The sequence below is a fragment of the Eriocheir sinensis genome, chromosome 21, assembly GCF_024679095.1.
Source record: "Eriocheir sinensis breed Jianghai 21 chromosome 21, ASM2467909v1, whole genome shotgun sequence".
NCBI lineage: Eukaryota > Metazoa > Arthropoda > Malacostraca > Decapoda > Varunidae > Eriocheir > Eriocheir sinensis.
The window spans coordinates 12,552,551-12,564,191 of NC_066529.1; the positions used below are offsets into that span (position 1 = coordinate 12,552,551).

At 40.3% G+C, this 11,641-nt stretch overlaps 1 protein-coding gene across 1 annotated transcript in view; it reads left to right on the forward strand.

Annotated features, from left to right (window-relative positions):
• LOC127001698 (galactoside alpha-(1,2)-fucosyltransferase 1-like) overlaps nucleotides 1-7,485 on the forward strand; it is a 29,457-nt gene extending 21,972 nt beyond the window's left edge. Inside the window, exons 5-6 of the mRNA XM_050866736.1 lie at nucleotides 3,475-3,560; nucleotides 6,775-7,485. Coding sequence (XP_050722693.1) covers nucleotides 3,475-3,560; nucleotides 6,775-7,007 — 319 coding nt within the window. The 3' untranslated portion in view covers nucleotides 7,008-7,485. The remainder of the gene's footprint in view (nucleotides 1-3,474; nucleotides 3,561-6,774) is intronic.
• Nucleotides 7,486-11,641: the final 4,156 nt, after the last annotated feature.

Here is an 11,641-nt window from a genome sequence, read left to right on the forward strand (position 1 = left end):
GAGGCAAGAAAATTTCATCAGACAACTCAAAAATTAAAAAAAAACTCGCCTAGCATTTTCACGCGTGAGGCTTGCGACACAAGATGGCTGCGTCAGCTGTTGGTGTCCTTTTTTTTTCTTCTGTAGCAAGCGAGACTTTCCTCGATGTTTTGCTTCAGAAAGACGGCCTTTGTACGTCTCGTGACCGTGTACGAGTTATGTCCACCTCACTCTACTTCAGTACAATAAGTTACACTGTTAATAAAAATGTAGCTGATCATTCTCGTTGTTTTATTTTAAACGAGAAAAAATAAATGCCATGCAGAAGCCTATCCTCATCAAAAATCGTTCTTATATGCAAGTCCTGGGAAATGGGCTTTTAAAAAAGATCTGTTTACAAAACAATAGTTGGCGAGTATCTGCTTAGGGTGTATCAGTGTCGCCTTCGGCGAAATCTATCATAAACCTTAGGACGTCAGGCATCTCGACAAAAAACGCAGCCTCTATTCCATGCAAAATTTATCAAAAAACATGCGGGCGTCGGGCATCTTGACAGAAAACGCAGCCTCCTTTGTTTGATGTCCTTTTGCGAAATGGCTTGATATATATATATATATATATATATATATATATATATATATATATATATATATATATATATATATATATATATATATATATATATATTTACCATATAAACAATCGTCACATGCTCGATGTTTTTCCTTTAAAGTTCCACATAGTGAATGTAATATTATAAGATGCTAAAGATGCATGTATTATAATTTAAATTAGGAATATTAAATAATTATAATACTATCTGCCGGAAGCGTACGTCAACGACGTCAATGATGATAACGAGAATGATAATGATGAAGGTAAATAAAATAACGATAAAATATAAAGATAGTCAGAAAAGATAGATAAATTGAGATAAATAGATAAACAGATAGATAGATAGATAGACAGATAGATAGACATATATATATATATATATATATATATATATATATATATATATATATATATATATATATATATATATATATATATATATATATATATATATATATATATATATATATATATATATATATATATATATAGAGAGAGAGAGAGAGAGAGAGAGAGAGAGAGAAAAAAAAAAAAAAAAAAAGAGAGAGATATATATATATATATATATATAGAGAGAGAGAGAGAGAGAGAGAGAGAGAGAGAGAGAGATTTACATAGAAAATCAGACCACACAGACCCCATGGTCCAGACTAAGTGGTCTGTCCTTAAACCTAAGTGATTTTACATTAATCAGATGACTCCAAAACGTTGCTTTTCTACTCTAGTTAATATTAAGTTCAAGGAAGTGACGGTCGAGCTTGTTTTTAAAGGAGTCAATCGTGTTACACTGGACCACTGATGGTGGGAGTTTATTCCATTCTCGCACTACAACGTTGGTGAAGAAAAATTTGGTGCAGTCTGAATTTACTTGTCTACATTTGAGTTTTATGCCATTGTTCCTCGTTCGCAAAGTGTCATCGATCATAAACAATTTTGTTCTGTCTACATTCGTGAAACCATTAAGTATTTTAAAACATTCGATCAGTTTTCCTCGGAGGCGACGTTTCTCAAGAGAGAACATCTTAAGGGTGGAAAGCCTTTCTTCGTAGGATTTGTTGCGCAAGGAAGGGATAATTTTTGTTGCTCGACGCTGAACACCTTCTAGTTTAGCAATGTCCTTTGTATGGTGGGGAGACCAAAACTGTACCGCATATTCCAAGTGGGGTCTGACTAAACTATTGTAGAGCGGAAGTATTACATCTTTATTCTTGAATAAAAAGTTTCTTTTAATGAAGCCCAACATTCTGTTCGCTTTATTTGCTGCATCGATGCATTGATGTGAGAATTTGAGGTTTGACGCGATTTTGACACCCAGGTCCTTAACGCATTGAACGCTTGTGAGTTTAACGCCGCGCATTTCGTAATCGAACTTTTTATTTTTTGTTCCAACTTGAAGGACCTGACACTTGTCTACGTTAAAGGGCATCTCCCATTTATCCGACCAAGCTGAAATTTTGTGCAAATCCTCTTGGAGGCTTTGCCTGTCTTCGTCAGTGAGAACCGAGTTACCAATCTTTGTGTCGTCTGCAAATTTACTAATGCGATTATTGAGTCCAACATCCACATCGTTGATGTAAATTATGAAGAGCACTGGGCCAAGAACCGAGCCCTGAGGGACGCCACTAGTGACCGGCGCCCACTCTGAGTTAAATCCGTCAATCACAACTCTTTGTTGTCTGTTGCTCAACCAATTCGTGATCCATTGGTTTACTTGGCCGTCAATGCCTATTTGCTTTAATTTATAAAGTAATTTATGATGTGGGACTTTATCAAACGCTTTCTGGAAATCAAGATAGACTACATCCAATGATTTGGTTACGTCATAAACTGAGAAGAGGTCGTTATAAAAGGTCAGTAGGTTTGACAGGCAAGATCTTTTGTTACGGAAGCCATGTTGCGAATCCACAATTAATGAGTGGCTTTCGAGGTAACTCACAATTTTGTCTCTAATTATGCTCTCGAGTAGCTTACCTACAATTGAAGTTAGACTAATGGGTCGGTAGTTACCTGGTATTTTTTTGTCTCCTTTCTTAAAAATCGGTGTCACGTTAGCCTTTTTCCAATCCAAAGGGACGATGCCTTGTATATATATATATATATATATATATATATATATATATATATATATATATATATATATATATATATATATATATATATATATATATATATATATATATATATATATATATATATATATATATATATATATATATATATATATATATATATATATATATATATATATATATATATATATATATATATATATATATATATATATATCGTTTCTCAAAGTCAAGTGTCTCTATACCGTAGCTATGAGAAAAACATGATTTCTAAATAATAGCAAAAAATAGTAAGAAAAATTATTTGAACGTACGCCGCATGCATATTAGTTTTCGATAGTTCCACCAGGGCCACCAGATGGCAGGTGTTCAGTGAAGGACCCAATTGTTACAAGTTCCAGAAAAAAACACGGGTAATTTACGATAAATGAAAGAACACTTCGTACCCCATTGGCTCTTACCTACGGGGTGACTTCGTGCCCCTAGACTACCCTTTGGACACTAAAAAAATTGCAGATGAATATACACAAACCCCTAACAAGCCCCCCCCCCCCCCCCCCCTCTCTCACCTTGTGCCCACACTTCGTCCTCCTGAGTTCCCAGACATTTCATAACTATTTTTACACTTGTTTTGTGTTTTACATTCTTCTCTATAGTTTTCCGAGATGTTTGCACGTTAGCAGAAAACATCTATATGAATGTAAACCGAATAGAAATAGAAAAAAAGTCGTATACATACGTATATTAAAAGCAGATCATTTTTTTTATTTTATGAAAAGTATAAATATTGTCAATAATTTGCCACTGACAGATTGAATGGGCCCATGTTCCTTGTGCTGAGTGACGACCTGGCGTGGTGTAGAATGAACCTGGCAACACAGGACGTGGTGGTCATGGGTGAGTAACTCGGGTAATTAGTTAAGTTAATATACTAAGCTATCCTCAATGCCATCACCATTACCTGAAATTCAGAACATACATCCCCTCCCTGGACTATATAAAGCCTGATAAATGTTCTCTTTGCCTCCCTTAAAGACCCCTTAAAATAGTACAAAGCTTCAGTTTTTCTTATCCATGTCAAGGAACTTTCCAACCGTAACCTATTCACTCATTTCAGATGTACTGATGCATGGTTTCATAAAGTTTAGTTGTGAAATCTTCAGTTACCTTGGAGATTGATGATTATAATTTTCAGTGTGTGTATTTACCGAGTTGTAGTTTTACGCTCTTGTGGTTCCGTCTCCATATCTGTATTTGTCCAGCTTTTCCTTAAAGTTGTGCACACTCTTCGCCGATACTACATCCTCACTTAGTCTGTTCCAAACCTCTATGTTTCTTTGCGGGAAGCTATATTTCTTTGTCTCTCAGGCATCTTCCTTTCCTCAACTTTTTACTGTGCCCTCCTGTGTTGCTGACGTTTCTTCCTTCTCTTAGTAGTAACTCCTCAATGCCTACTTCCTCCATATTAATCAATAGTTTATGAATTTATATTAGGCCTCCCCTTTCTCTTCTTTGTTCCAGTGTTGGCAGGTCCATTTCCTTTAACCTTTCATCATATGACAATCCCTCCAGTTCTGGAACCATTTTCGTTGCCATCCTTTGTATTCTTTCTATTTTTTTATGTGTTTCTTCTTATGGGGAGATCACACCGTTTCCGCATATTTCATTTTTGGTCTAATCATAGTGGTTATTATCTTTTTCATCATATCCTTATCCATGTAGTGGAATGCTAATCCTATATTTCTTACCATTCTATACGTATCACCGAATTTCCTATTAACATGACTCTCAGGCTGTTGATTATCCTGTATTGTCACTCCCAGATCTCTCTCTTCTTGAACTTTTTTTTTAATATTTCTCCATCTCCCATTCTATATGTCCATTTTGGTCTCCCTTCACTCTTTCCCATTTCCATTACATGACATTTCACATTGAACTCCATCTCCCATTTCATACTCCAGTCCCAAATCTTATTCAGATCTTCTTGCAGAATTGCAGAATTTCAGTCTTTACTGTTTCTTATAATTATGTCTCAGCAGTTTTACATCGTCTGCAAACAGGCTCATATAACTGCTTACTTTCTCTGGCATATCATTTATATATACCAGGAAAAGTACTGGTGCCAATACCGATCCTTGAGGCACTCCGCTATCTACAATTCTCCATTCCGATTCCATGTCCTTTACCACTGTTCTCATCTCTTCCCTTAAGTAACTTTCCATCCAGTTCTTCATTTTCCCTTTCAAACCTCCTTTATTTTCCAGCTTCCATAGTAATCTTGTGTGTGGAACTTTACCAAAAGTCTTCTTCAGGTCAAAGTATACGCAATCTACCCATCCGTCCCTCTCCTGTCACTCTTGAGCCATACTATTATTCTGTAATTAAATTATGTTCTGCTAGAAATTTCGTCCACTGTTTATTTATCACTTTCTCGCGTATTTTACAAACTACACTGGTTAATGATACTGGTCTGTAGTTCAGCGGTTCTTCCTTTTTTCCTCTTTTATATATAAGGACCACCTCAGCCCTCCGCCATTCCTTTGGTAGTTTACCAGTTGCTATTGAGCATTTTATATCATATATTGGTCCAATCAGCTGATTTCTGCATTCTTTCAATATAAAACCTGAGAGTCCATCCGGTCCTACTGTTTTCCTCTTTCAGTTCCTTCATTATTTTATATATCTCCTCTTTAGTTACTATGACTTCCTCCATGTAAACATTTATTTTGTCATCTTGTGGTTCATTGAATTGTGATTTTGTAAAAACTTGCTGGAAGCTCTTGTTTAGCAGCTCAGTCATGTCTTGTAGGATCTTCAATTATCTTATTTCCATCTTTCAGTCTTTCTATTATTTCCTTTGGTTTGATTTTTTCATTTATGAATCTATAAAATAGCTTAGGTTCTTCCTTGCACTTTTCGACAATATCCTTTCTCTTCTTCTCTCCTTATGTTCACGTATTCATTTCTTGCTATCTTAAAATCTTCTTAATTCCTTTGATTCTTATTTCTTTTCAATCTCTTCCACGCTTAGTCTCTTTTTTTTCCTTTGCAACTGCACATCTTGCATTAAACCATTCCTTTTTTCCTTTTTCTTTGGGTTTATATAATGGTACATATTTCATAACTCCTGTTTCATACTCCTCCATAAAAATATCATACTTTTACCGCACCTTGCTTTTTCTCCTCAACTTTTCCCAGTCTAGCTCACCATAGTATTTCTTAAGGTTTTCCGTGTCCGCCTTCCTATAATTTTGCCTGTTTCTTTTAAGTGCTTCGTCCCCCTCAGTGCCTTCTTCCTCTGTTTCCATCTCTATTATCACGTGATCATTCTTTCCCGGGCGGCACCCATACCTCAATTCATTTACCAAGTGCATTCCCTTTGTTAGCACCAGGTCCAGTCTCGCCGGTTCATCGTCATTTCTGTATCTTGTGTTTTCCGTCACCCACTGCATCATCAAATTCTCCACAGTCAATCTTAAAATCTTTCCCCCCATGCCGTTTCACTACTTCCAGTTTCAAATATTTCCCAATTTACCTCCTTACAGTTGAAGTCTCCAACTAATGACTCTTGTTTGCTTTCAGTAGTTTACTCAAGTTTTGAGTAATTTACTCAAACTCTGAATGGTATCTTTAATCATGGTCTCATTCTTCTTTATTCCATGTGTGTGTGTGTGTGTGTGTGTGTGTGTGTGTGTGTGTGTGTGTGTGTGTGTGTGTGTGTGTGTGTCATTCACCTTAAGTTTGACCATGCAAAGACTCGTAATCATCAATCATTTCCCTCCAAACTGAGCTTGGGCCTCAGAAGTGACGGATCTCTGAATGGCTGAAACCTTTCACCCACATTCACCTGAGAGGCAGGACACAACCCGTGACTGACACCCAGTACCCATTCACTGCTGGGTGGACAGGGAGACAGATTAAAGGAGGCTGCCCATCTGTCTTCACTCTGCCTGGGTATGGCACCTGTGACCTCTCAGTTGTGAGGCAAGCGCACTAACCACTGTATTACAGAGCTTCGTGTGTGTGTGTGTGTGTGTGTGTGTGTGTGTGTGTGTGTGTGTGTGTGTGTGTGTGTACACAGTAACTGCAAGTGCCTGTATCTGTTTACCAGATGGAGCAACAGCGACCGTAGACATGGCTACAATCAGCCTTGGAGACCACCACATCACCAGTTATGGCACCTACAGCTTCACTGGAGCCTTGTTGGGTCACGGGCACATCACACACCCAATTGGTCACAACAGACGGTACAAGCTTGTTGATTGTGTGCGATCGCCTTACTTCCATTATATTTCCAGGGACAAGACATATGTGATCGACAACTCTCATGTAAAACTGGTGTAGTGTCTTTGGCTGCGATAAGATAATAATGTAAAGGATATGGTGGTAAGAGAACAAAAGCATTAATGACTAAGTTATAAAATACATCAAGAAAACAAAATAGGCATGAGAACGTGACATGCATAGCTAATGCTGCCAACTCAGTGCAATGAACCATGGATGGGTGTGTTGTCACTCACACCGAGTGAGTCAATCACAGCCTGAGAGAATCCTTGTGTCCAGCGCCAGTGAGACCTAACACCTCAATGCATTTTCTAAAAAAAATAAAATAACTTTCATGCAAGAAACCTCTGGATGATGGATTTTGGTTTCCAAACTAGAGAGCAAGTAGTGTCAGAGTAAAGATAAAAGTAGAGTTGGGAGCATACGCTATAGCTGCGCGTGGCCGCGGTGCTCATCTTCATCCCGTTGGCCCTTAGGGTGCGGCAACACTGCACGCGGTTTGCTGGGAGGGTAGAGGGTAGCGGGACGCCTATCGGGTCAGAGGCAAGAACAAACACGTTATCTAATAGGAGTGGCCATACAGGACGCGGGTAGAGGGTAAGCTTGGAGGGAACCCGCTACCCGTGTCCTATATGGCCACTCGTAATAGATAACATATGTTTGTTCTTGCCTCTGACCCGCTAGGCGTCCCGCTACCCTCTACCCTCCCAGCAAACCGCGTGCAGTGTGGCCGCACCCTTAGAGCAGGTGGTGGAAAAGAGCTCTCAACTTGAAATGGGGCCAGTGTAACATCCTGGGTTACCACAGTTTACCTTCCCGAAGTTTCCCGAGGTACCCATTTATTGACCATCCTGAAAGGAAGGATGAATATCAGGGTGGGTTCCATGCAGACTGCGCCAAGGCCAGGATTTAAACTCAGGCCTGCAGATTCAGGGACATTAACCACTGCACCAAGGAGGTGTTAGCGGCAGAGAACACAAATAAATTTGCATGCACATACACCTAGTAACAATTTAATCATCGATCCTCTAGGTATATGCATAGTAATGCAAAAAAACATAACAATGTATACTAAAGTTGCATCACTTGCATACCAAAACTTTTTATCTGGCTGAAAGCTTATCCTCAAAAAAATCGTTCTTGCATGGAAGCCCTGCGAAATCAAGCAGAAATAGGCTTTTTAAAAATTATATTTACATTACAATATTTGCTGAGTTTCTGCTTAGGGTGTATCAGTGTCGCCTTCAGCGAAATTTATCAAAAACATTAGGGCGCCAGTATCCCGATAGAAAGCGTAGCCTCCATTGTTTGATCTCCGTATGCAACACCGGCTTCCGCTCCAAGTGTTTTGCTCCACCCACAACTCCTGGCCTTAAACGTCATCACCTTCGACCTGCCCACGTTCCTAGTAGCGGCAGACGTCCACCCAAGATCTTGGTTCATCTCACACAACAACCAGCAGTCACTTGAGGGCGGAGTATAATGTGCTGGAAGCGGAAGCTAGTAACCTCATGAACACAAACACCTGGCCTTCCTATTTTTATAGTGTTGAGGGGAGGGGGGGGTTGTTGAGATGCCAGATGCCCTAATGTTTTTGATAAATTTTGCCGAAGGCGACACTGATACACCCACGGCAGGTATTCAGCAAATATTGTAATGTAAATAGAAATTTTTAAAAAGACGATTTCTGATTGATTTCGCAGGGCTTTCATGTGAGAACGATTTTTGATGAGGTAGGCTTTTGTACAGCATTTTTTTTATTTTTTATTTTTTTTTTGTATTTCGTTGGGGATATACCCCAATGGAGGAAGGCGGTGCATGCCGCGCAACCCCCAAGACGGCTGGTAGAGATACCCAATTCTTTCAAGGAGGAGGCCCAACAACGGGGCTGAGGGTGTCGGAAAGAGCCCACCTTTCCACCCCCATGGCACGGGATAGGTCTCGAACCCACGCCCCAGCAACCCGCCGAAGCGCAAGGCCGAGACTCTACCACGGGACCACGGGAGCCCCCTTTCTCTTGTTTACAAATATATAAAATAACTGCATTATTATAACGTGTCACTTATTGTATTGGAGTGTAATTATTACAAGTTCCAGAGAAACACAGGTAAATTACGATAATTAAAGAACATTTCAAGCTTTTTGGGGCACAACAGCCTATTCGCTGGCGAAACCCGCTGGCTAACAACTCGAAATATACCCCACTGATCCAAGAGTAGCCTACTAATTGGCATGTCACCATGGCCTCCAATTTACTAAAATTTTTGGTTGTGTGCATTAGACAATTATTAAAACAATAGTGGTGTGGCGTCCCTGTAGTTCCTAGGTCCCTACAGTTCTCATGTCAAATTTACGGCGCGTGCGCACAGCACACACACACGCACACACCACGTTCCCATGGCAGATGTTTCTGTCAAACAGAAACGATTTCACCTTTTCCTAGTGTGTATGAAATTATTTGGTGAGTGATTCACAGAAATCAAACATACCTGGAGAGAAGAGCAGTGTTCAAGACGATGCATGCGTACGTGTGTGTGTTTGTTGTTAGTCGATCCACGTGCTGGTATGGGGGAGAGTCTAGACTGGTGGGTTGGCCGCGCACGCGCCGTATTGACATGAGAACTGTAGGGACGGAGGAACCAGAGACGCCATACTGGCCGCACTGAGTCAGACACTAAACATATTTGGATAAAAATAGCCGTACCGAAGTGAACGGGTTGAAAGAAAATAATTGTGATGAGGAAAAAAGAAGGATGAGGAGAACAATAATGAATGGGAGTAGCATTGCTGATGATGAATGGCCCTTTAGAATAATTTTTTTGTAAAAATTATGTATAAAACTTAACCAATTAAAAGGTATGTCTCTTACTAGCAGTGCACCATGGGGGGGGGGGGTTCCTAGTTGTCCAACAATTACCTCAGTCGTGTTAGATTACTACCTCACCCCATGTGGGAATAATTCCCAGTTTTTTTTACTCAAAGTATCATTTTTCATTAATCTAATGAATAAAGGCTAGTGATCAGATTTAAAGACTTCCTTGATTCCACAGCTACATCGGCTCGCAAAACTTACTGTAACTACTACTCCCACCTTGCTCAATTTTGGGCGAGTTCGTTTTTTTTTTTTCACATGTGGCCTATAGCACCGGTAGGCTATTACGTTGGGGCCTGATGGTCGGTCTGAGCCCGTCATGGCGCAGGCAATTGTGTATAGTGGTGCCATTGCTATTGGCTCATGCTACCCCCCCCGGAGCTCATTCTTGATTTCACTTGCGCTGCACAGCTTCTTCTAGAGTCCGGGTTGATAGGTGGTCTTCAGGACAGCATGTGGGTAGTTTTAGGCCACACGGCGGTGGTTGAAAAATCCCAGGGGGTCAGCGGCGGATTCGAACCCGCATTATGGACAGCACGCGGAATGCGGGGCCGGCACGCTAACCACTCAGCCACCGCCTTCCCTTACATTTTGATGCATTGTTTGCTTTTGAAATATTTGTCTCTAGAACAATTTATAAAATGTTTTGTATCCTTGTGTCAAACTGCAATATTGCAAGTCTTTTCATATCCTATGGAGGATGTCAATGTCTACAGTCAGTGAACCCTACACTATGGGCCGGAAACTTGCCCAAGCCCTGTCATTAAGCCACGAATTTTGGAAAATCAACCGCTTTGGTGCGAAATGTTTTTGGTATTAATCGACAGCAAAATAAAAGGGCTATATTTTGTAATATGCGATCGGGCTCAAAAACTGACTCGAAAGGGTAAAAAAAAAAAAAAAAAAAAAAAAAGCGAATATAGCCCTTTCATTTTGCCGTCGATTGATATCAAAAATATTTCTGTAGCCTCAGAAATAAGGGAGTTATGGCAATTCACACCAAAGCGGTTAATTTTCCAAAATTCGCAGCTTAATGACAAGGGCGCCGCAAAATCAAAAGAGTCCGCCGTCCATTACTTGAAATGTCACTGCTACAGTGGATTAAACCCCCCCCCAAAATTTTTATTTTATTTTTACCATTCTATCTACTGTACGGGCAGGCAACCTTTTCAGAGTGAGAGCTAGATGAAAGTTTTGGGATCAGTTCGCAGGCTGGAGTGAGAAACAAGAACCTCATATCGTGCCTTTGGGTCTTCCTTTCCAATACAGTACCCTCCCGAGTTTCGCGCTTAGTCCTAAATTCTTACCATCCCGAGTTTCGCGCATTATCACCCCGAGTTTCGCGCTGCTTTAATATGTACGGGTCACATCTACTTACCATCAGCGTCAAGTGCGCTGCCTTGAAAGGTAGGGTCACACTGGCCATTTTCCTCCAAACATTGGGGCTAAAGTAGAGAGAGAGAGAGAGAGAGAGAGAGAGACTTATTAAATGATGAAGCCAGAGTTCAGGAGAGTGAGAAGGGGGGTGGGAATTTTAAGAACTCCTGTCCAAGTAGTCTCAAAATACATACCTTGGAAAAAGGAAGAAAATGGGAAGAGAGAACGGGTTGTTTTGAAGCCGCAGTTGAAGGTGGCTGCCTTATGATTGCCTGACTGTTTTGAAAACACACTTGTAATTCGCTGGGAGTCCGATGACATCACCACCGGCAATCACCCTATCAGCGGCCTCACTGCCTTAAGGCGGTGTCACACTGGCCATTTTCCTCCAACCGTTAGGGCTATGGGCAATGCCCATACGCCCAACCGAGAGCGAGTTGTCTGT